Below are 26,309 nucleotides of genomic sequence, written 5' to 3' on the forward strand. Positions count from 1 at the left end.
GGGTCTTTAACACTGTCTCTTAATTGTTGACGGTTGGCGCAGGTTGCAGATGGAAGAACGCCAAGGCAGAGCAAACCAGGTGCTGGGGGAGGCTGCTGGCAGCTCAGAAGAAATTCTCTGCCTCGTGAATCAGCGCTGGCCGTTCCCCCACGAGCTGTCAGGGGACGATGAGGTCCTCTCCTTCCCAGTGACTCAGGAGCCTTAAGCGCGGGTTGCAGTTACTGAGGATTCAGTAGCATGCTTTGCAAAGAGACTCCTTTTGCTCTGATCTTGTGGCCAAATTCTTTTCTGGAAAATTGGATGGGATGAGTTGCTCCTGCAATTCAAAATGCACAGAGCATTTATTCCTTGCTACTCCTAGGCTGTCAGCTAGTCATGGTTAAGGTATGTTGTCTTTTCTGGGATCAGCTCAAAGATTCCCTGAATATATTAAGTATAAAAACAATATTTATAGAGTATAATAGAAAGAAAACTAGGTTGCTACTGCATAATAGTATGGTACTCATAATCTTTTGATAAAGTGTGCTGTATGTATTAGTTACTGAAAGGTAATTTCATTCCTGTCTCCATCTGCAAAAGCAGCATGCTGCAGAAAGTGTATTGCAGTTCTCCATAATGAGTGAAAAAATGGTGGGATCTGATCTTTTCTTTAAGCATAGTATTTACAGGAAAGCTGTTCTCAAGAAACACACAATTCATTGAATCTCAGTTCTTTCAGCTCACTTTCCAGCTATCTCTCCTTCTTTGACTGCTTTGACTGTATTCGATGCTCAGCCCAGATTTGGGCCTCATCCAAACAGCAGTCAAGTGATCAGAAAGTGGGATCGGTGAGTGATGGGGCAGAGGGTGCCCAAGCATGGGTGTAGCGTAACGCACAAGTGCAATGCAAACACTCTCACTGAGCTCTTGCACTCAGAGGTAGACTTCAGATAACGTGTTGACAGCATCAGTCAAAGAAAAATAACATTCTACCCAGCCCAGTGCATTTCGCACTATGTAGAAAATTGCCAAGGGGTTGTGAAAGGCGCTCTCTGTTGAAATAATATGGTGTACATAACCTCTGCTTTCTGCATGCAGTTGCAGTGACACAGGATAGAAGGGATGATAATACCACAAGAAAATCCAACCAACTCTGGACACAGCGGTAATGATACTGAAAAACAGTGGTTCGATATCTTACGTTACTATAGGGATTTTACTTCCAAGATTATAGTTGAAAACAACTTTCTTATCAGCAAGTTGCATTGCCTGTTGGTTCAGGCCAGGCTGTACGCAGCAGAAGTAGTTGTTCAGCAACTGACTTGTTGAATTTAGGCTACGTAATAAAACATGAGTATGTTGTAGATTGCCTGTGGACCTGGAAAAATGGTTATCTGTCGGTTCCAAGGTAGTTGTGTTTCTCACCAAGCAACAGGGTGTCCTGGAGTAGGAACACTCCAAGTTTCATTTATTTTAGTACAGCACCAGGAGATACGGTTGGACTGTGGCTTCGAGAAACAACCACAATATAAATCATTATAATTAAAATAATAATAATTGTGTAGCCACACATTAAACAGACTTCTGTGAGCAACCCTGCTTATTTCAATGGGATGGCTTTCTAATTAGCTTGCACTTGTTAAGTAAGGGTCACCGCGTTGGACCCTAATTCCTGTCCATAAACTGCTTTGAGATCTTCTGAGGCTGCACATGAAATTTTATTGCTATGTGTAATTTACGTTCTCTGTTAATCCCTGCAGCTATTATTTGCTCACAGGGTGTTCTTGGTTGAAAGCTCCTCATGCATCAAGCACAGTTCAAGCCAGCTGGCAGTTGGCTCGAGATAACGATACTATGACAGGAAAGCTGACCAGACATCGCCAGAGCTATTAGATGGCACGTCTGCCTGCTTTATGCCAGGATCAACACTGTGCTGCCAGTTCTGGTCTTTTGATTGCAGAGGGAAACACCTTCCAGTGTAGGTGAAGTGGGCAACAGCTCTTCAGAGAGATGCAGGCAAACCTAAAGCAATGGCTTCAGTCAGAATCAGGGTGTTTCAGCTATGCTTTGTCTTGTTTGGGTTAGCATCACCACTAAGGGCAGCAATATATGCTGGAAAACGAAAAATGATCAAGTCTGTTTGACAAACCTGAAACCTGAATTTAGCCTAAAGGGAGTTTCCCTCAAACCATTTTGACAGGAATGTTTTAATTGGTTCTGTTTAGCTGTTAGCAATGAGAGCACACAAAGTGTAAGTCATTGAATGAAAGCTGATTTTCCTAGAGAAAAATAGCTGTTTTCTGCTGTCATGCTGATAGCGAGTTCCCAGATCTGGTTGTTAGAATAATACTGCCGACAGAGAGAAAAAGAGAAAGAGAGAGACAAGGAGGATCATGTTTCACGGGCCATAAACTGGGGCACACTAAAATAATCCTCTCAGATATGGTCAACTGAATATGAATCCACGTAATCTTGAACATACTCTGCGTGAACTCGAAATTAATCATTAGAAAAAATGAGCCCATGAATACAGAGCTAGATGTCAGGAGGAATATTTTGTTCTCATGGTGAAATATTCAAGATCAACTTGCGGCATTGTCCTACAAAGAGCATCATAAAAACTAACCCAAAAGATGTCATTATGAATTATTTGCTAGGAGCCTGACTATCCCTTGCTCGGTGTATTATGATGCCATGTGGCATTTATTTTCCAAACAGATTAGGAAGTGCAAAGTCCGTCATTAAATAAAGCTCAGCTGAAAAACTGATTTTTTTCATGATAGCAGCCTTGGGCCCTCTAAGACTGATGCTCAGTAATCCACTGAATTTATACTTCAAACAATTTGAAAAGTGATCTTTGGTTCTCATACAGACAAGCCTGAAGGTCTGGTGGGGCTTCTCATCTTGGAAGTAGAGTTGATTATGAGCATTGTGGTGATGGTGGGAAAAGCATCGGTTGCAGTATTTTGAAGTTCATTCCAAAATTCAGTCATCAGTAATTTTATCAATATACAGACATGTAATGGGATAAATATGTCCTGGGAGGAAAGCAGATCATGCTGCTTTTAAAGATGGCATAGCAGGGGCACAGACCAGTTACTTTCCTTACTGTTGCTGAGGAAACCAAGTGACTGTTTCTTGAGAGAAGCAGTCCCTGCATCTCAACTACAACAAAAAATATTTTCAAATTGAGTTTTGATTCCAATTTTTTTTTCAAAAATATGAGGAACTTTGGGGCATTGCATTAGACGTAGATTCCTCAACCCTTGGTTCATTGCTACGTTGAATGTCTGGGATCTCTGTAAAGATCTCTTGACTTATCACCCTCTTTCTGGAGCCCCATGATATACCGCAGAAAGGAATGAGAGACGGAGAAAGTGAGACTTCTTAATGTGCCTTGGGAATTCACGACAGATCTTGAACCTCTCTAGGAATGTTTTTCTTGTTTCACTCCATTGGGAATTGGCTCTGACATAGTAAAAAACATTTTCAGAACAAGCCTCTTTCATTTTCTTGGCCTCTCTATTGCTCTTGTCACTGACCCAAAGCCTTTTGATTTTTTTTTTTCTTTTGACGTTCTTGAGCTAATTGGCCTCAATGAAAAGTGTTTTGTTTCCTGCAGAAACTTGGCTGTGAGAAAAATTGTGGAGGTTGGGAGAAAGCTGGGGCAGACCAGTGCCAAAGGGCTTATATAATAGCCCAGAATAGTCAGCCAAAATATAGTGTGAGAGCTCTATAGGTGGAGCTCAGTGGGATGAAAAATACTGCAGGGTTTGGATGTAAAAATGCCAATAGGGCAGGCAATGAATTTCTTATTTCAGTCAAGGATGATCTGAGTTTAATCCAGCAAAGTGAGCAGATAATTACTGAAGTGAAACTACGTGTTTGGCCAAATTTCTGCAAGAATAGTTATTCTTTTATACTTAATAACATGGGGCATTGTTTAAGCAAGAGTTTTCCATTAATGTTCTGCTCACCTCTAAGTCCATGTCCTCAGTGCTCTGGAGCTCTTTCATCTTTAATGTAGCTGAAAGTCTGGAGAGTGAAGGAGATGCCTTCTAGGCACTTTTCTGTTGATCTCAGGGGACTAATGTTTAGATTATACACAAAGTAAGACTTGGCAGCCAAGAATAAAGAGTTAGAGCTGGACAGGTACACAGACCTGGAAGTTAATTTGAGCAGTTTGAGTTGAATTCAATGGGATTCTCATTATTAAATTAAGTGAAGGAGATGGGACATCCTACAGAGATTTTTGGATCTGCTAAGCGCCCATCCTGGCCCACTTGAGTTGGCCTTCGCATGAACCTCTTGTACCACTTGTCCATGGCTATGGCCTTAACAGCTGGGGAAGTTTCCACCATCATATTTGGGCTTTACAGTACTGCCTACATAGATCTTGAGAAGAGAAAGGCTAAGGGTTGGGAATTCATTTGCATTAACAGAGGCCTGTACTCTGTCTAGAATAGTAGAAATAATTTGTCTTGGTTTGTTGGCTGAACCAGATGATTGAAGGAAAAGGAAGGAAAATTGCATCAATGATGAACAAAAACTACTTTTTTTTCCTCACCAGAACAAAAGCCTGGAAGAAAATTCAGGTTGTGCAAAATGTTTAATTGTTTAATTTAATGTCCACAGTTGTGTTCTTTTTGAAAAGAAATCTACGTATATAACATTTTGTTAAATTATTTCTGAATGCTTTGAAACAAAACCATGATTTTTTTCATTTTGGAAACAGCAAAAGACACTCAGTACTCTTAAATTATTAAACAAATGTAGTTCATGAGCAGTTTTGTTTGACCCCAAAATGAATTTTTAGGTGGATAAATTATAAAATCTGAACAGTCCCTACCCCATGATTGTACAGCCCCTAGCTCCATCATGAGCTCTGCATGGAAGCCTGAGACCCATTCACTAATCTGTAGGATTGGTAAATATACACAGGCATCCAGCCTGGGCACGTACAGAGGCATAGCTGCACCCTTCCTATAACATCCATCACAGATGAGGAAAAAGGGAGATGGGACTGCTGAGTTTATTCTTTAGGGAGCTTTTTCTTTTCCAAAAATCAGACTTTAACTGGGGAAGTGGTAACTTTTTTTTTTTTTTTTTTTTTTTTCCCCCTAAAGAAACAGTCAGTGTTATCTTCCCTGTTACTCTAAGTGATTTTTATGTTCTGTCTTTTGTAATCTTTGGGCCAGTGCAATGATGTTTTAAATCACTGTGACTCAGCTAACACAAGCTTTTAACCCGTAGTGCTACAAAGCACGCAAGCCCTGACTTATCTCAAGCAAATGACTGCTTCCCCTGAAGTCAGCTCAGGCTGCTGGTGTTATTAAAGTTAAGCAGGATTCTCCGTGTTCAGCCGTGTTCAGGTTTAAACAGTAAGGTGATGACACTTCTCTTTTGTTATTTCTTGGGGTTGTTCTCCTTCCTTCTGGAATGTGTGGTTTAAAAGCAGTCCGTCATGTTGCAGACTCTATAAACCATGGGCTGCTTAATTTCTGTCATTCATAAGAAAAGAAAAAAGAAAAAAAATAAAAATAAAAACAACCTTCACCATTCTTGGTATTACATCCCGCTCTATTATCCAGAGCATTGACCTTGACCAGCTAATGATAGGTATTTAATACATGTGCGTGTGTATATAGAGATATAAATATTCATTATGTGAGGTCTGGGAGGTTGGGATCACAACGGAATGTTGGCAGTGCCAAGTTGCGTTCGATGGTTCAGGCCTCCAGCTGTGCCAAGCTCTGGGCTCCCTTAATGTGCCATTAAAACAAAATCCAGGCTTTGCTTGAATGTCATCCAGCTTTATTAAGAGAAAGATCAAGCGTAATCTTATTAAGCTTGTCACTCAGAAACCATAAGGGTGCAGCCTTGGTGTGTCTATTCGGTCCACATGTGTGAACAATTTTGCTTCATGATAGTCAAACAGGGGCTGTTATTCTTTAATGAATGCTGTGAGTAACAGAGCTACAAATTGGAATGCGAGCTTGGTGATGTGTGTGCACACTTGTGTATTAACAGAACAGAGGCATAGGAATAGATTGTTTGCTTGGATTTTAACATATTCCTCAAGCGCGCTTGAACCCACGTAACCACAATGTTTTTCAAAATCTGTTGTGTATATTTTGCGGTTTCTAAACTTCCATAATAACTCAACTTCTGAACATGACCACCTATCAGAGTGGACATCCATGTCTCGGGGAGAAAAAAAAATCAAAAAACAGGACCACTGGATTTCCCTCTTTTTGGTTTAACTCAATTTTGGCCCAGTGAGCAGACTTTACAGAAAGATATTCAGATAAAATGCACTTATCTCCGTTGCTGCTGCTTTTCCTCTGTGTTCACAGCTCGGCAGCAGGAGATAACAGTGAAAACCACTAGTGTGTGTTTATACCAGCATAAAGCTGGAGTAATGCAGTGGTGATTCAAATCAAATATTTCTACTTGCTCAAAATGTATAAACACACAGATTTTCTATTTACATACACATTTATACAGAAAAAAAATCTACACTGAAATTAGTCAGGATGTTTGGCCATGTGGCTGAGAATAGATCTGTGTGGGTGGAATTCACTAAGACAAATAGTAATGGATGGAATGTAGATACACATTTGATGGTCTAATTAGGAATGTATTTGTGATATAAAAAAAGTACTCCACAGGCATAACATGTACAAATCAGTACTTCAGGAATACAGCTTCCCTTGATTTGGGGTCAATTAAATTTAACATCTGTGAGCAAGGTACCCTTTGTGCATGGGAATGTGGATGCTTGATGTGACTGCGTGCACGAGGCAGCTTACAAGTGGAAGTATTTGCGGGAGGAAACTCACCACTGCCATATTGTAACAGGCAGTATCCAGGACAGGTGGCATATGAGCTTGGGAGGGATATTGTTTGTATTCATACATTCACAGCTGAGAGTGGATCTCTTAATACTGTAGGACTGTTTTTATGCTCCTTTTCTCACTACAGAGATGGTCTCTTTCATAACAGATGGGATTTACTGTCCCTGCCTAGTAGTGGCTTTGTCATTGCCGGCTTGGAACCCCCACTCCTTCCACCATGGGACCTTTAAACAGAGGACTGTCCTTCCTTACCCTTGTGTTTCTTTTTTTTTTCTGTTTTGCTTTTTTTAAAAAAGGAAGAAAACTCAAAACCAAAAATTTCCTAACTTTTATCTAAAAATACTGCGGTGGTGATGCTCTATGGAGATCCTTTTTCTAATTTATATGAACATCCCGCAGAGTCAAAGCTGATCTGATCTATCATTCCCAGCTAGAGGTAATCTAGATTTTTGACGTTTAGAGGGATGAAAAGAGGTACTTTCTAGATCAATTTTCTCTTGTTCTGCAGCTTTAGGCATGCTTTGCGCTTCAGAAGAGATGGATCTCCAGATGGATGCATTCTATATCTATTCCCTCAATGTGTGTATCTCAGGATCTTCCAACATCCTGTTAAGCAGCTTAACCAACACGTGTTGTGCATTCATGCCTTTATTTTCTCCTTAAGGGTAATAGTATATAAACCCACAAAACAAGGGAGATCAAAACAAGTTATGTTAGAGCAGGCACTTAGCAAGCATCAAGCCTTGAGTTTGAGTGGAAGACAGGAAGACCCAATGCTTAGCTCCTGAAATGCCACAGCAGCACTACCTGCACCTGGTAGTGTACCAATGCCCTAACCCCAGGGGCTGAGTTTGAAAAGTTTTTTTTGGCTTGTTTCCTTCTGCTTTTGCAGAGTCAAAGGCCGTAGTCTACAACCCCAAAGCACCCCTTAAGAAAGCCCAGTTCCTACACTGCTGAGGTTCTCTGTGATAATGGAAAGACATCAGCTGAATTAAAAGGCTCAGGAAGGTCTTCCAGGGCAAGTTTCGTTTCCTCTGTGTGGTTGAGCACAGTTTGAAAATTCTTAGACTAATTCAGAGCAAGTAAATGGTCTATGTAACGCAAAGCTGTTTTCACTGGAGATGCTAGCTCAGACCCTGAAAGCCATACCCTGTGCTAACCTGCACTTTTGGCAGGACAAGCTAAAAGCACAGAGCAAGGCTATATACGATTGCTTTTAATCCAGGAGCAAGGGCAAGCTTGGAAACATGCTTGCTGTGATGTTTTCTACAATATGGTAGAAAGACTGAGCCCAAACTGGAGGGCAGGCTGGACATGTCGTGCTGAGCAGGGGCACAGCTCAGCACACGGAGCCAGAGGGGAGCCAGCAGGACAGGGGACGCCTATCTGTACACCACTGAACTGGCGTCCGTGAGCTCTGCACCCTGAGCTCTGCAGAGGACTTGCCTTCAGCTGATGGTAGAGACCTCAGCCATGGAGCATGTGTTGCCTCCAGTTGTTTGCACTGGCAAGGCAGCCTCCAAGTGCCACCAGCACTGTACCAGTTAACTCAAATTAAAGGCACTTCCCAGGTTTGGGTGACTTCACCTTACCTTATTCACAGCCTGATTTGTGAACTTTCTGCTGTGTTTTTCTGCAACAACAGTGACATCCAGTGGCCAGCTGGGTTTTTCTTGGAAAAAGATGAACCATCGATGGTCTTAAAAATGAAAAGCTTTCTTATATGTATAAAGGTACTGACTGAGGAGGCTAGGCTTTGATGTTATTGAAAAGTTTCCTTTTTGATGTTTTTTTTCCCCTCTCCCATGAAGTCTGGTAAAATGGCTTCCATTTTCCTATGCAGGGCACTGTGCAAGAAATTGGCTAGAAGGCATTGGTACTTTCTGCTCCTACACAAAGCTCGTCCTTATCCATAAACATCTGAAGGCCAGCATTTTTCTGAGGAATCACTGGTTTTGTGCTATGGTATTGCCATGTTTTTAACTTGTGAGACTTCACGGTTCAATGCTGCTGCCACAATACCAGTAAACCACTAGAAAGGGGCTCCTGGAAAACATGAAGAAATCAGTGGTCTGTTAAAATAGTGAGGTCAAAACCAGAAAGAATAACTGAGGATTCATATCCTGTCAACTGGGAGCTTGGTTTTTACTTTTTGAGCCTGTTTTCAAAAAGAAAATGACACCCTGGCTGTAGTCTTCTGGAGTTTTTTCACAGATCTGTCAGAGCTGTGGACATTGCCACCAGCACTGTCCTGGGTGGTTTAATCTCACACTACAGCGATGTTATAGATGTTTTAGTTCTGTTTAGAGCCATACCTGTGCAGACTGTAGGTGCCAGGAGGAGCCTAATGATACGATCAGTGGGCAGATTCTTACCAGGGTCCTCCCCACTGTTTCTTATGGAGAGCTACTAAGCACTCATGCTGCTGTGGATGGGCTAAATTTCCCAAGCTTCTTTTGTATTGGCCCTGCCCATTGCAGAGGGGCACATGAGGGGCACAGGCAAATGCTTCAGTCCTGTCCACATGATTTTCTTCTTACAACTTTTTTGTCCCGGTAAATAGCTCCAGCTCATACAACAACTACCTTTTAGAAAAACAAACACCTCAAAGCTGTAGGCATTGTTGCTTGCTCACAGAGGCCCTTTTTCTTCAATTTATACATGCTTGGTCAGGAAGGAATACATGGTCAGGAAGGAATTGAACTCATCATACCTCAAACCTACAGAGATAATAAGGTATTGTGAGCTACTCATCCACCTCCCTCTGCCCTTTAAAATTGAATCCTTGATATACCCATGAGTTATTTCCTTGAGAATAAGTACTGAGAGGGTCATGAAGAACTGTTGGACCTTCTGTCCACAGGAAACGCTTTTAATGCCACATAAGAAAAGCTAGAATATGAAGCAGCCCCAGAAGGTCATCAGGTAGAGATCAACACAAGCCCCCTTCCCTTGCAAACCCTGGTACAGAAAGGAAGGTGAGGGACAGGGCAGAAGAGGGAAGGATGGAGAGAAAGGATGGAAGGGCTCCATGCAGTATTCAGGAGCTTCTGGGTAGTGGTGGGGCAGCTTGGTGGGCTGTCGTATCACGTCTGATAGATGCTGAGGCTGAAGGAGCTGTTTAAACTCATGGTCGATAAAGAGAGAATTGCACAAAGGGCATGCGTCCTTCCTAAAACTGCTATTTGAGATGGTGAAATGAATTGCTCTGTGGAGGTGCCTGAGCTCTCCAGTGAGAGCGACCAACGCAGACTTCTCACTTCATTAGAAACGTATGAAGAGCGATGAACCCTGCTCTGAGTTCAGCTGTTGCTGTGGTCTGACACAGAGACCAGAAGATGTGCCAGGGAGGTGACCTCACTTCAGTTCTCGCTTATGTTGTTTTTCTTAACCAAAGTGAAACAGATGGTGTAGGCCTGAAGAGAGAACTGAGCTTTCTGTTGGGTGTTGGCTCTGCAGATCCACCCTGATGGCACCGTGTTGGGTCTGAAAGCAGAGAGCTGTGCCAGCACAGTGCCGGTCCCAAATCAATAAGCTGAGGGAAGAGGATTGTGCCCCATCCTGGGCTGGCCCCGTTGAGGTCTCCGTGCATCGTGCTTCAGGCTATTTCCAGAGGAGGTCTTCCAGTGTGTGACATTTATGTGCCTGGAGAATTCATGCCCTCAACAGGAGGGATGCTCAGGGAGGTTAAGCAGAGAGGAAGAGCAGAAGGGGGAAAGAGGCATGAGGAGTTTTTATTACACGGAGGAGCAGCAAGAAAGTAGAATTAGGCAGTGGGAGTCTGCCCCTCCTTCAGGCTGAGATGCTCTGAGCATAGCCTTGCACTGCAGCTCTCCAGGCCTCCCCAGGGAATCACAAATCTCTGCTCCACTACCCTGCCGTCAGTCTGGAATGACCCCTCAACTTTTGGCCCTTCATCACTGCAGTCCCCACCCGGCCATGGTGTGGCCCTTCTCCAGAGCATGTCCTCTAAGTGCTCATGGGTAAGAGGGAAGAGAAGTGATTACATGCAAGGAAAGAATGGAGAGCCATGGGGGGATTGCTGGACGTCCAAAGTGCCGCACATTTTGGCCTTTCATGTTTTATTGCTTTGCTTCCCGTGACTGTCTGAAAGTGGCTGTGAGTCAGTTCCTCACAACTGCAGAGAATAACAACATCAAACAAGAGAGGGAAATGATTTCTCCATCTGCCTTGGAGAAGTGGTGGCATGATGTAAGGAGGCTATGATGAAAGCCTGCTTTACAAGACCATTGCACATGGTTTGTACAGAAGTATTTTTAAGGCACGCTCCTGCCAAAACATGGGAGGAAGAAAGGCTCATTCCCTGCACCCCCGGCTTTCCTTCCCAGCTTTTTGCGTAATACTGACATTTCAAAGTGCAAAAGCATGTCCTGCAGCAGGGGAAAAGGCAGCAATTTGGGGTGACAGGCTTCTGGGAAAGGTGAGGTGCAGAGTTCCCAGCTCTTTCTGAGCGCTGAGCACTCTCCTCTATGGGAAGGACCCTGGGGGTAGCATCAGCAGACCTGCAGGGGGTGATCTGAGTTGGCTAGGTTTTGGTTCATCCCTTCCATTGTCCATCGTGTTTGGGCACTGTTACTGCCCAGCGCTTGCCCCAGAGCATGCCCAGTTCTGTGCTGTATCTTTTAAAGATGCTTTCCCTTTGGAAAGCCCAACCTGCAGCTCTCAATTTGCACCTGAATACCAGCCTCCAGGAAGCCTTTGTTACATCTGGTCTGTTTGGGACAGAGGTAGGGATGCATTTGGGATGCTGATGAGTATGATGCATCCTCCATTCCCTGGCACTGAGTACAGCCTGGTTTGTTTCATGCAGATGTGGGAAGGAGGAACACTGGGGCCCCTTCTGGAAAAATCTCCTCGCTGGGTCTCCACAAGCATGAATTTTGTTTATGTTGACAGTAAAATGTAAAATCAAACTTTTCAGGCAGTCCTAGCAACATACTCATCACTAAATGCTTTATCACCCTTCTATCACCTACCTCATCTGTTAACCAGGTATCCTTTTGTTATATGCTGGTAAGATGCTTCACAGCAGAAGGATACTCAGGCTGGAGGAAACCTTCTGCTGCATCTAGATCCAAGTTGAAAAAGCAGGATGTGTGTGTAAATCTACCTCTTGCTCCTTGCCAAGGTGTGCTTGAGACAAGTAATCCTTGTCTCTTGAGTGAGATTTCAGATAAGTGGTTTAGAAAGATAGAAACAAACCTCTAGCAGCAATAGCAGTTTAAACCTGAGTGCGTTCACCATAAGAAAAAGAAAAGTGAAAGATCCGCTAGTTTTTAAAGGATGAGGATGATACTCATTAGAAAAAAATGACTTAATGCAAGGATAGAAGCACCCATCGTGCTGGAGGCAGAGTGGATAGGAAATAAAAGTTTGGAAGGTCTGTTCACAAAACTGGTTCTCCATCATGGATCTGGGACATCTGCAATGGCAGGAAATAGTAACGTGGCTCCCCCAGGAAATTTGTGTCATTGTCCAGTGACCATTGGTTTAGAGTCAAACGATGTTTGGCAAACCCAAACAAAATTCACTGCCTGAACTGTTTGCTGCAGCTCCTTGTCGCAGCCTCCTCCTGACGTGTTCATCACTCAACCTCCCAGAATATTTGGTTGGACCATCACAGAATAAGAGAAATAGCATACTTCTAGAGACAACATGCAAAAGAGCAAGTAAATATTTGCCCCAGTTGTGAATGTGCAGCTTCTGGCATTTGCATTTTGCCCGCACTAATTCTTGTGAAGTCTAACTGCCATAAACACGCCGGTGGTGCCAAAAGCCTTGAAAATCAGCGTTGAGAGAGAAACAGGAATAGAGACTGCTGCCTCCTGATTGCAAAGCAGCCTGAGGTCTAAATGGCAACAAAACGTTATACATAACGTCTGATTCACTGTGTGGAGAATGTAAAGAATTGAGACCTCCCGACACAGTTTACATTGGTCCTTTTTATGACTAATTGTGCAGAAAATAGCTCTGCTTGTAGTGTGCATGGAAACAGTTCAGGTTTCTGCTGTGTGTCAGCTAATGGGCTAGCAAGGCTTTTTTAGCACAACTTCAAAGGCTCTGGCAATGGAGGTCCTTTGTGAGGGAATTATCTCCTGCTCCTTTGTACCCCTTTATCCTGCTAAGCTATGGAACAAAGAATCATGAAACGAAGAGACGAAGTAATTTGTAGTAGATCTCTAAACCTAGATAAAGTACATAACATTTGCTTAGAAACATTTTCCTGCTTCTGCCATCAAAACAAATTTGTATTTTTATGTGTAGGAACACCCAAGCTCATTTAACTTTTGAGGGATGAAATCTTATGCTTGGATATGCTATTGATGGGGTCACCAAGATGTCTGTGATGGTAAAGGAGAGCTTTAGTTTCTACAGTCAATTAGAAAATGCATAATTGTGACTGTTAAGAGTTGGCTGAGAAGTCTATTTTTCTCCCCATCTCCCTTTTGCCCAGCATATTCCACTAAGAAAGGAAGAAAATGTGCCTTTTCAGAAGCGTGTATACGTGTTTTAAGGAAAACATGCGTGGTTTGTTTTTTGTTTTTTTTACCTCTTCATAAAAAAACAAAGTTGCTTATTCTTTCTTTCTACCAGTGAAAAATGAAACCTTGGGGAGATAAGGAAACGTGTTACGTGTATCTGCTTTGTGTAGTTCAAAACACGGTTTTTAATTAAAAAGAAAAAACAGGGATGGAAGATGTTTGATTAATGTTAGCAGCCATGCTGTATAACATGTTCTTCCAGTGTTTCCAGTCTTAGATCCTCTGTCTGAGAAAAACAAGGTGCAAGAGACAGGACAAAAATCTTGTCCTCATCAAATTTAACCTAGAAACTCCCACTGTGTGCAGTGAGATGCTCCAGCCAGTCCTCTGCATTTCTGTTCAAACTCTGAAATGTCTATTCAGTACTGGGCCTTGTCCTCAAGTAAGTCTCAGGAGTATTTCCTTATCCTTAGAGGGCAGAAGGACTGCATTCACACCTTTCTTGATAAACTGGAGCCAGTAACAGAGTAAATTTAAAATGTGTGTGTGTTTATATATATATATATATATTGTTCTAACATTTTACTTAAGTTTTACTTAAGAATTCATTGAACACTTGCGCAGTTTGCCTGGTATCATCATGAATTTCCTAAGCACAAACACGTAATGGACTGATGTCACAATATTGCATTTTATTTGCAGGAATTATTATTTATTTATTAAACTTAAACTGTTAGGAGAGGCTCTACTCGGGTACAGACTTCCACATCAAGTCCCTATCTAGAAAATCTTTTCTGTCTGCTTTCTCACTTCCTCCCCTACTTCCATACTTGCATGGAATTCCCAAGGTAGTTGGTGTTCTGACCTCTTGGATCCAGTTTTCATCAGCTGTCATGGTAAATTTGGTTAAAACTGCAGGAGTATTTTATCCAGGTTTAGAATGAAGAGGGAATAGTGATGCAGCAGCAAGAGCATTCCTCTGTGTCTTTAAGTTATCTGATCTACCTCTGGATGAACAAACTTTTCAATAGTTTTTACTTGTTTGTGTGTGGTGAGACTTTTGCCTTTTGGAATGAAATTTCGTGGCCTGGCAGAGAAATCTTTAAAGTTTTCAGCAGAAGCAGATATATGCATGCACGTGCACATGTACATATACACATATGAAGAACAGTGTGAGTACATGTGTGTATATATAAATAAAATCCACTGCTGAGGATTTTTCATCCTTTTTTATATATATAAAAAAAAAATAATAATCTGGCAATTATTACATATTTGTTTGCACATGTTGGCAGCCAGAGGCAGGGACTTGATGTTTTTTGCTGACCTAATTCATGCTGAATGCGCTTCCCTTTCTGGTCCATCTTGTTTCAGCAATGAGTTGCATTTGGAACTGATGGCTGCTATATTGAGATAAGTCTCATTGAACAGGTGTCTGCGTAATAAATATTGTTATTATGAGCTGTTCCAGTTCTGGAGCATTGTGGGGCTTTGCTGCCATATGGCCAAAAGTGAAATTCTGTGTGCATCCAGAACCAAAGTGAAAAACGTGCTGCTGGACAGTCCATGGTCTCCTCTGCTGTCGTGCACAGCAGGTCACCAGGCCAAGAGGGTTATCAGCTTTCGTCATGGTCTCAACAGAGGAGGCAGGAAAGGAAGGCCAGGAGATATCATCTTTTGGTCCTCATCTATTGCTTGGAAGGGATTCACAGGCTTTGCTCAGGAGCTGACATTCCTGACAGGCCTGCCATTTTGTGGATGAGGAATCAGAGCTGTAGCAAGTTCCTTTTTTCTGGACTTAAAGCAGTTAAAATTGGATTCTTTTGTACTGTTATAATGTCAAAGATTTGCTGGATCCAGGACAGTTTTTTTTTTTTCCATTAGGAAATCTCTTGGCATTTAGGACTGGTTCAGGGAAAGTAGAGCTCTACTACAGTGAGCATGGACACAGAAACATCTCTGACCTTGACACTTTTGACTTTGATTCCTCAGTGTCACTTTGCCAGTGTCAGAATCGGGGCCATTGTTTGCCTTGGCCACTGCATAAAAAAACAGGATATGATCAAATCCAGTTAATCACTCACAAATGTCTCGTTTCTCAAATCTCTGAGGGTATGTAACACGTTTTTGGGACTGCTCTCTACTCCTTTGGCTTTTGTTATAAGTAAGTTAGGGGAAAATCAAATTTTGAGTTTTCTTAAAAGGAAGTGGAGGAATCCTGGAACACGTTAGGGCTCTGCAAATGTACGTTTAATCATTTAAAGAAACGTCTTTTGGCTAAAAAGCTCTTACCACTGCTTGCAAGTTGCACTAAAAGCCATACAGCTACATCATTCTCACAACTGATGCGAATTAGCGCCCTTGTTGGCAGTGTAAGCAGAGAGACGCAGGCTTAAGGAATACTGGAGACTGAATTACTCTCAAATTCATAGCGACTTTATGCAGCATTGGGGAAGTATCCTAGGGCTGACTGCTCATGGTTGCATCAACTCCTTACATAGTGGCATGAATGGGGAGAGACTTGGGTATGTCCCACCTGCCTTTTTTTTTTTTTTTTTTTTTTTTTTTTTTGAGAAAAATGTTTGATTCTGCAGTGGAGATGGGTAGTTTGGCATCTTCTGAAGGCACATACTCCATTCGTAAGGCAAACACACACTCTCTAAACAGCAAGCCTGAAACAAGCCAGAGGAGTGCACTTTTGCATGCGGTAGAACTCACTGCTGCAAGACGTCATGGGGCAAAAAGTAGACGGAGACAGAGGCCTGAGCACATTCATGGTGAATTGCTCTATTCAGAGCTGGCAGCGAGACGTGATGACCTGGGTGTAAATGGGGGTCACCCAGCCATGCAGAGAGGGGAGCTAAAGGACACAATGGGGGAGGATTGTTCTATCTTTTCTATCTCTCTTTCATTTATATATTTATACATATTTAAAATTTACCATGGGCCACAGTTGGAGACAGGTGAGGGGGCTACGTGGACTTCAGTGTAACCTGTTAGTGGAGATCTTGTGTCCTTACTTTTGTTTTCAGGATGGGTTCGAGGTACAATATGGAATTCTGACAATAAGTTGAAAGCTTTGGAGGGATTACATTGCCTTATTGAGTCTGTACCCAAAGCCCTTTGAGGATTCCCATTGACTCCGGCAGGATTTGGTTCAGACCTCAAGTGTATAGGATTCCCTTAAGTAAACTCTTTCAAGGCCCATACATGCTGCAATACTTACTGGGCTCTTTGTTACTTCTGTGAATAGGAATGCGACCTTTACACTTGTAGCAAAGTGCACTGGTTTACAGGACTAAATCTTCACATTTGGGAAAAGATAAGGTTACCATCCCAGCTCCTCCCAGCCCTGCCGTGCAGGTGGCGGAGTGGTTTATGAAGCAATTTCTGAACCGCAGCCATTTGAGGTAGATGAGCACTGAGTGCAGCAGCTTCAGAGCTTCTTCATAAGCAGATGTCCATGAATGATGATGGGCAGGGTGGACATCTGGGGCTGTAAATTGTTCCAGTTCATGAGTCAATGCCCAAATAATATTCTTTTCACCACTGTAGGGTCACTTGGATATCCACGTTAGAAGGACCTTTAGTCCATGCACATAATAAAAATTTCCATGGTAGCAATTTGCAGATTCCTGGACAATCAAGCGCTATTAAAAAAGAACACATTAAGGTTTGGGTTTATACGCCCAGTCCCTTGGTCATGTGAGGGTTGGGAGGGGTAAATAAGACAGAAGATCGTATCAGGTTGTATGCTGTCTGTTCCCCTGCTCATTGCCAAAGGCTGCAGTGGGCTAAGTGGTGAATAGTTGAGACAACTCCAACAAATTGCATAATGTGCCTTTCTTGCTTTTAGAGCTAGCCTAGCTTCTGGTAAGCTTACCTCCCAAACCTGTTGTTGCAAAAGGAGAAAGTCATATGAGTGAGAGGAGCAGTTTAATTGACAGTGCTATTTTCTACCTGTATTTTAGGTCACTTCCTGGGTAACAACACTGTGATTGATGTACTGAGACAAGCAGGATTTGAAGTGGAGCACACCCCTCCTGGACAACCAATTGGAAAGTAAGCAGCTGCCTGCAGATTATTAATCATTTTCTTTCCTTTTTCTTTTTTTTTTCTCTCCCTTTTTCTGTGACTAAGCAAAATTATTGCATTAGTACAGAAGGTGGATGAGGGCGTGAGGTACCTCCCTTTCCCACGCAAGTTCCAGACAAATAGTGCATTGTAAAGCATCTATGGCATGAGTTTGGAAACACAGGGAGCTTCAGTGGCTGTTTTTTTCACTTGTGAACTTTATTCATATCACAGCTGCTTAAAACTACTAGATCAGAGGCACCACAATTTCTTCCCGTTTTCCAGAAAAATTGTTCTGGTCATTTTCCTGTATAGTTGGTTTGAATTTTTCTCTCCATGGGGTTTTGGTTGCCCCTCCATCGCAGAGCAGTAAAGTGCCACCAGATTCATTTTTCAGGCCTCTCTGTAAGGCTGATCTTCTTCAGGTGGGATTTCAATTTTGCCTGAAGGACCAGGTGTGATGTAGCAGATGCATCTTACACATTCTGGAAAGTGTGCTGAGTAGGTAAAAAAACAACTGGATATTCCCCAAGCATCTCTATCCATCTGATCAAGTGTAAAGCAGGAGAGGAAGATTGATTACTGTGCTCTGGGCTATCTTTGTTAGTATAAGCTAAAATATGTCACAAAATTGTCTTCAAGCAGTGAAACATTTCCTTCTTACCCTAGACTTCTCTTTCTTGGAGATTTAGATGAGGTCTCTTTCTGCTTGAGGTCTACAAATATCTCAGAGAATAAAACTGGAAGGAGTGGTGAGATACCATTTAAGTTTGCAAAGTTAACCTTTTCCTTGCATTCTGCAGACAAAAATTGGCTGAGATTGCTCCATTATAGGATTGTTATCCTCCTTAGGAGAAAGTCTTAGGAGCATGCGCCTGTCCCTGGTGGGGCAGACATGACATGGTCCAAATATGAGATGAGTTTCAGTATGGAGGATTAATTGTGGGGCTAGGAGACCACATCTGAAAAAGCTATATTTAATATACTTGGAAATTCTGTCTGATTCACCCTTGTTTGTGAAATACTCGTGATGATTCATAAGGAACACAATATGGCTCAAGTGTACATAAGTGTCTTTGACAGAGCATTTATCCTAAATGCTTCTTGGAATATGTTGAGCCATTAAAGTCCAGTCTTAAGTAACAATGGGGGGAGAAGAGGAAGAAAAAATCATCATACACAATGCAGCGCATATACTCAGAGGAGATTTAAAGAAGCACTTGTGACAGAGAGAAACATCAATGTGACACTGAAGAGCAGTAAATTCTGTAACTGACTGAAACTGGAAATTTTGGCTAAAATTAACCAAAATGCCTGTGTCTAAAAATACAATGTGACAGAAAGCCCAAACAAGCAATACCAAAACAGCTGAGTTTTGCAGTTTCTGCAGGAATATAGTTCCTACATTTCTGACAGAGAAACTTTCCTTTCAGAGAAGCAGGCACTTTCCATAGCAATTTTCATTTAGTTGAAAGTATCAGCTTCCCGTGGAAAGTATTTCAATTGGAAATTGTGAAACTATTAATTTATTGGCTGTTAGCAAATCTTTAAGAGAAAGATACAGTAGCGTGGGAGATATCCAGGAACAATCTTAGCTCTTCATGGTGTTGGGATATGTCTTTATTAAGTCATCACAGGCTGAAGTAACATGGTGGGGCAGGAAACATGAAACAATGCTACTACTTAATATTGACCTACTGGCAATGTGGGGTACCTCCATGTATCCATTCCCCAACTTGGCAGCAGCATCTATTGTTCATGATGTCTTGCCTAAAATTGTCAGTCCCTGGGAAAAACGTACTTGAAGGCAAGAGGACTTGGGCTGCTGCCTAGAATAATGCATATGTCCTCAATTGAATTATCCTACAGATGGTAGCTTCTGTACCCGGATCCAGAGCAGAGCATTTGGCAGGTTGGTCCCTTTGTCTGGACTAGGTCCCTAATTCTGGTGGTGTCTGTCCTCAACAGTGAACAAAACTTATATTGATGCATATCGTATATATCTACGTATATACAATACTGATGTGCATGTATTGGGTATGTTGATGTGCACGTGTACTGGACTGAGTTGAGAGAGGGCATATGGCTGTATTTCATAAAGATTAGATGCTCTTGATGAACCCGTATGTGTACCTATTGACTGATGATCCATGCAGATCAGTCCATCTTAAATGAGAATACAGAAAGAAAGACAAATGGCATGGTAAAGAAATACAGGGTTGCTACTAAATTGCATGGTGCAGAAACCGTAGAAGATTATAGAAAGTTTAAATAAATAGAATTTAAATATATGTCAGGGAAACATCTTGCTGCTTTTAATTAAAAAAGACTCCCAGACTAGCATGTCAGGACAGTTTTCACTGTCCTACAGCTGGGGCTGCATCCATCAGAAGTGCTTGGAGCTGCCTCTTAGAACAGAGGAGGATGCTTCAAACTATGCTGTAGCAGATGCATCTTAGAGTAGCCTGCATTTAACATTTTCTGGGTGAGATGCAAAAGAATCTAAGCAAGCACAGTAATGACAAAATTTGACAGCATATTCTGAAAGCATGACCAGTTAATTGGTGTAATTCTGGTCTTATGTTGTTATTAAGAGTCTTATGGAAACTTGCATCTTTGTCTGGGCTTCTGTTTTTTTTTTGTTTGTTTCTTTCTTTCTCTCCTTCCTTTTTAAAAGGTGAAATAAAAACATTTGAAAACAGCTAGAAAGGCCCACAAGAGGAACTGTTTTGTAGTAGTGGCTATACTAAGCATGTGTACACATACAATAAACAAGTAGAAGCTCAGAAAAAATGGAGCTGCTTACAATATGGATCATAGAGATGCAGGTGTTTTGGTCTTCATTCTTGTAGAATCATACATGAAAGAGGAAGTCTTTCTCTCCTCTGCTTAAACCCAAAGGGATGTTTCTGCTTTAATTCCAAGTAAGTTGTATAAGGGAGTCAGGACTACTTCATTGCATTCTGGCACTGACAATTGAAAAATTGGATACTGTGCAGGGAAGATCAGCTGGACTCCAGTGGAGAGAATTGGGGGAGTGTGGACAGCACATGGAAAAAATGCAAGGATTGGAGAAAAAAAAAAAAAAAAAAAAAAAAAAGCAGCTGTATGGTTATGTTTTGGCCAAGGGAATTCAAAACAGGATTTTTGTGCACAGAGTGTGCCCAGAAGGGCCAAGAGGAATGATTTGAGCTGGCACACAGGAACTTTTGGAGGTAGATCATATTGAAACTAAGAGGGGTTTTGGCTGAATATGTTGGCTATCAGGACAGTTAAGTTGCTGGATAACCTGAGAAAGATTGTCAGAAGCCTAGCTATTTGCAGCAACGAAAGCACCTTTAGCAGAATACCAGCACTGCATCCTAGTTACTAGCAATACTGTCTTGGGGAAAATAAATAAATTATTATTTTAGATCGCAGAATCACGGAATGTTAGGGACTGGTAGGGGACCTTGGAAGTTCATTCAGCCCAATCCCCATTCCGGCCCCCTCCCTCTGTCCGACAGCGACAGGGCAGGGGCTCCACCACCCTCTGGGAGCATCCCCCTGGTGCCCTTATCTCTGGCACACCAGGGGTTTACTCCACCAGGCAGTGTCCTGCTAACACACTCTGATGCCCCTCACTCTCTCCTCCTCCTCCTCCCTGTGCTCAACCACCATTTGAGCAGCCTCTCCCCCTAGGGGCAGGCAGTCTCCACGCTGACCTCCCCCCGGCAGCGGCAGGCTCAGGCGCTGCCTGCAGCCAGAGGCTTGAACAGCCGCCACCCCGGTGGGCAGGGTCTGGGTCGCCTCAGCCTTTTTTTAATTTTTTTTATTTATTTATTTTTTCCCCTTTTTCTCGGCAGAGGGCCTGGGCGCAGTCACTGTGGCCTTGGCAACGCCCAGTCCCCGTCAGCCTCTCTCGAGGCCTGGTCACACTTCCCATCTAAGATGCCAAGCACAGGTTGTTAGAGGGCTCCTCTTTGAGACAACCAAAGTGATTGCTTCGAGTCTCACTTTTCTGTTGTCTGCTGACAACTACAAATTTGATCCAAGCTCTTCCTTTCTTAACGAGAAAAGTAAAGTGAGGCCTTAGCAGTCTAGAAGAGAGAGCTAAGACATGGAGGGTTTTGGTGGCTCCAGAATCAATGAACTGGCAAAGAAAAGTTCGTGTAAAGTAAATTTAACTGGTGTAGAGCTATCCCAGAGCTATGCCAGCACCTACTGGATTTCTGAACTCTGCTAGCTCCTGTTGATCTGCCTGGTGGCTCTGTGCTGACTTTTCTGAGCCCCTTCTAGAATCCCACTATCTGACTATTGGAAATACCTTCTTTAAAGCTCCATCCCTTTCTGTAAAGGACTCTGTTGTGCTCAGCATGCACAACAATGCTGTAAACACTTCAGAACTTACCCCCACAGTGGCTTCATTTGTTTATTTTGTTGCCTGAGGGAAAGCATCCTGAATCTGTTTGCCTGACAACCTTCAACAGCATTCGTGTTTTTTTCTTATTCTGTTGGCTGTCTTTGTTGTCCCCAGATAAAGGCAGTGGAAAATGAACAGCTGAATCAGTATCTCATTGCTTTGCCCTGAGATGAAAAAGGGTAACTTTTAATAGTGGGGTTTCTGCCAATTGGCTGTCCCCTGCCCCTCTCTTTCTTCAGAGAGCAGGGCTGTCTGCTTGGGGTGGGGAGAGGAGGAGATGGGAGAAAGTTTCCCTTTAGATGGATTCCAGTGAGTCGAGCAGATAAAGGGCCACAGCTGCTTCACATTTAATTGGAAACAGCCAAATTGCGAGATCAATTCAGGAAGCACCTGTGTCCAGTGATGACTCTCTATTGTTACTGAGTTCTCAGAATTGGCTCTGACCTTCTGCCATGCGCCAAGCCTTGACATACTGCACACAGTTTTCTAGGCCAGAAAAACACACGGCGGTGCTCATTTCCATCAGACTGCTCTCTCAGATATTATGCTCAATGCTGCCTTCTTTCAGAATGGGAGAATTCAGGACAGGCTTTTATTTCTGGCCATCTGAGAGTTTATTGCAAACTCTCCGAGCTCTGCTGTAGAAATTAATTACCCTTCCTCCTTATGGTTGAACTTCCTGGCCCAGTTGAAGCAACATGTCTTTGCTATTGTAGCTTCCTTTCCTTTTTCTGAAGCAAAGCACTTGCTTGTTCTCCTTTTCTCACAGCATTCTACAGGTGTGACCCTGGCTCCCCAGCATCAGCATTGTCTCATGATGGAAGTGTTTTTGCTCTACTGTAAATGTTTTCTTGTTCCCCATGGGATTGGAAGCACACCTGATCCACACAGCAGTGCAGCCTTTTCACTCCATCGGGATCCACGACCTTCAAAGGGTGGTGTGCAGAGCTGGGTGGAAAATTTTTGACATAACTTTCCCCATAGCTCCTACTTAGTAAAAGCGCCAGTTCAGTAGATACCATCCCAGAAACTTACAGATGCCATCAAAGCCCTCAGGCATCTTCCAGCAGTTGCCACGTTTGTTGGAATACCCACGTGTCTTGTTTGGGGTGCCAGCATGGCAGGGTTCCTCCACTTTCATTCTTCTTGGACCACTTAGCTGTAAAAGTTTGGGATACCGTTGGGAGAGCATTAAAGTTGTGAAATAAGTAAAGTTTTATTTATAAAAGAAAGAAGAAAAAATCGTGAGAGCTGTGGCACTTCCATTGGGAACAACTGAATTAAGGAAAAAAAAAAAAAAAGACCTGGGGAGATATTAGGCCATTCTGGATCTTGTCTCTTCTGAGACAGGGAAAAATGCACACTTTTTATTTCTGTGGGTGGAATAATTTGCCCATTGGGATGTTGCAATTCTTCTTAATCCTATTGTAAACCTTTGGATCTTTCACTTGATCTGAGCCTGAAGATCATACTCCCTTCACAAGCTTCCTTGCCCTCAGAAGAAAAGCAAACCCATTATTTAGGGGTTTTCTCTGACAGCATAATTTGCGGTAAGTGGTGTATAGGGATTAAACGGGGTTCATCCGCATGCATTGGCAAATTTATTGCCTCATCTAACATTGGAGAATATAACTGCTTAATGCTTAAAACGTTTAGTCATGAAAATATGCACAGTACATTTTCAAGGGTTTCCCGTGTGCCTTTAAAATATCCTCCTTTGTGATTTAATTTTCTTTGTGCCTGTAATTGCCTTACAGCCACAAAGCATAGGGTCTGAGCCAATCAAAGTAACTCGTAGGGGGAAAGAAATTGAAGGAAAGCTCCAAGTCATGGTAGAGAAGCGAAGTCAACTTACAAGTTCTCAGCCATAGAAACTTAATTATCCTGTCACTTCCTGAACAACACATTGTTTAGGGCCAGTGTGTCTGCATGTTCTTTAGGCCATCTTTAAACATTGCCTGCCTTCTGAAAGAATGGGATTTGCTAAAAAAAAAAAAAAAAAAAAAAAAAAAGTACTTATTTTTACTACTCATCCTGCTCTTTCACAGGATAATTCATGATGTTGGTGAAAAAATATGGAACAGAATTTCTCAGGAATTTTGCTTGACTTTTTTTCCCAGTGGGCCATTCACTTTTCCCTATAATCAGATTTTATCTTTGGAAAATTTCTAGTTTATTTAGAAAAATTGTTTCATATTCTATATGATTGTATTCCTCGGAACTTGCACTCAGCGCCACTGGGGAAGCTCGGTCTGGCTCTGTTGGCTCAGAGGACAGCTTGCTCGTTGAACTGTCATGAAACCAGCACTATGGTTCCTAGCTTTTCAGCTGCCCTGCAGCCCATCCGTTTTAGATCTGGTTCTCATGCTCTATAAACTAATAGTCAGCTTAGAAAGCCTTGGAGACTTCAGAAGATCAGAGCTAGCTCTTATTTTATTTCCTAGCCAAATTTTGGAATTCTTGGTTCCAGAGGGAAGTTGATTTTTCATCCTCTTTCTGCTTCCAGCCAACTCTGATGCAGATCTGTTCACGCTAACATCGTTAATGTAAGATTAAAATCCTGGCCTGTAGTTGCTAGAGATAAAGCTGATCCAAACTGTGCTGCTATCAACATCAAGGCTTCTATTTGTGCCAGTAGCTTTACAGCAGGCATCGTTAACAGCGATTGTAGCTGATCATCTCCTGTCTTTGGTTGTGAGGAGCCGTGAAACAGTTAAAAACAGAGAGCTTGCTCATGTATTATTATTATTATTATTATACTCAATGTAACAAGACTGGCTTTCCTAGAGGAATGTCCGTGGGTGTCTTAGCTTGCTGCGCTTGCTTGCAGTAGACGTTTGGCTAGTTTTAGATGCTTAATCATTTTGTGAGATTAATTCCCCTCCTATTTGGAGGACTTGGGCTCTGTGTTCAAGTCAGACAATGTCATCAGACTCATTTAAGCCTTTGGAAAAATTGCACCATCCTCTCTCCAGCGTTACATTGAAACAGGGAGATTGTGTGAATTTTCTGTTTGTGTATTCAGCCTGCACTTGTCCTGTGGATTGATGGTCTCCGTCCCAAGTGATATCAATCTGGGCTGAAGTGCAGCTGCACTTTGTAACAGCTCAAGGGGCACAAAGGTATCAAGTGGTATTGTGTGGTTTGAAAGATGTCGTTTATCTAAGGAAGTTTGTGGTCTGTTTGCTGTCACTCTGCCTAGGCAGTGCCGACTTCCCTTACCTTCACTATCACGTTGTCAGGCAAAGAGACCTCACACGTTAAGCCAGATAGCTTTTCCTCTTCCAAAGCTGACTTCTCTTCCTTCAGCCAGGAGGTCTGTGGGTTGTGCTGCCATCAGTAGAGCTACTTGATTTAGCATGAGTGTAATTACTTGTAATTCTGCTTGCGGGGATCTCTTTCACATGCATGAGTTCCTAAAAATGGAACAAGGCAAGTGAGTAGTCAATGAATTTTTCATTGACACTTTCACTCAAAACTCCTTCAAGAACACTGCCTTAAAAGGGAAAAAAAAAAAAAAAAAGTTTGGGAATATAGTTTTCTACATAGCACTACAGTGACAAATAAATTTTACATCTTCCGTGAATGTTCAGCTATTTATAGGGACATTTTTCACAGTCCCAATGGGGTTACAAGCTCTCCAGAGATTCAAAAAAAAAAAAAAAAAAAAAAAAAAAGGCAAAATTGTATGACTGGACTGGTGACATAGCCAGATGAAAACTTGCGGATCTTGTAGCAAGTTTTGAAATGTACTTTTCTCAATTGCCCCCGCAAGAAGATGGTCATTCTTACATACATATACATATGAGATGAAATCTTCTGCCATTTCTTGTCTATTTCAATGCAAAATAGCCTCACTTTTAACGACTCGTGATATCTCTGCCAAACCAAGTGACTTTACTCTGGCCCTGAACCAACTTTGGGTCTGAAATCTCTGCCTGAGTATCGCTGTAGGAGAACCATGGTGAAGGATCAGACTAAGAACAATGTGTATCAGCTGCTCCTTCTAGTTAAGTGCTAGGAGCAGGAAGGCCAAGGAAGTAAGTTCTTACAACATGACTAGTAAATTAAGAACAGTGAATATATGAAGCACTTGTCAGAGTGAATAACTTAAAAGCCAGAACATATTTTAATGTTGTAATCATTGAATCATTTTTATTAGAAGTCAAAGTAAATTCCCATGTAATTTGTTATGTCGAGTTTAATTCATGCAGTAAATCATACGATGGGACTACTTTACCCAGCTCCAGATCAGATATACTTCAGAGAAGCTTTCAAGTTTTAAAACTCTTCCACGAGCTAAACTGATCTCCAGAACCTTTGGAGGTTCACCTTTCTCTGGAGCTTGTGCTCTGTACAAGCGAATGTCATGCCAATATGTTTCCCATTTCCTGGGAATTAAACTGCTGTGTTTGATGACTCAGGACTTCCCAAGAAAGCAACTCAATCACTTTGTCTGAAGCAGCCTCTGGTGTCTCAGAGGACAAGTCTTCT

The 26,309-nt window shown here is 42.2% G+C and overlaps 1 protein-coding gene across 1 annotated transcript in view; it reads left to right on the top strand.

Annotated features, from left to right (window-relative positions):
- The window catches only part of TRABD2B (TraB domain containing 2B), a gene marked incomplete at its 3' end in the record, with an annotated part of 274,442 nt that overhangs the window by 214,204 nt on the left and 33,929 nt on the right, over window positions 1-26,309 (top strand). Inside the window, exon 5 of the mRNA XM_084290816.1 lies at window positions 17,311-17,401. Within this exon, the coding sequence (XP_084146942.1) occupies window positions 17,311-17,401 (91 nt within the window). The remainder of the gene's footprint in view (window positions 1-17,310; window positions 17,402-26,309) is intronic.

Source organism: Netta rufina, assembly GCF_964035555.1.
Source record: "Netta rufina genome assembly, chromosome: 8".
NCBI lineage: Eukaryota > Metazoa > Chordata > Aves > Anseriformes > Anatidae > Netta > Netta rufina.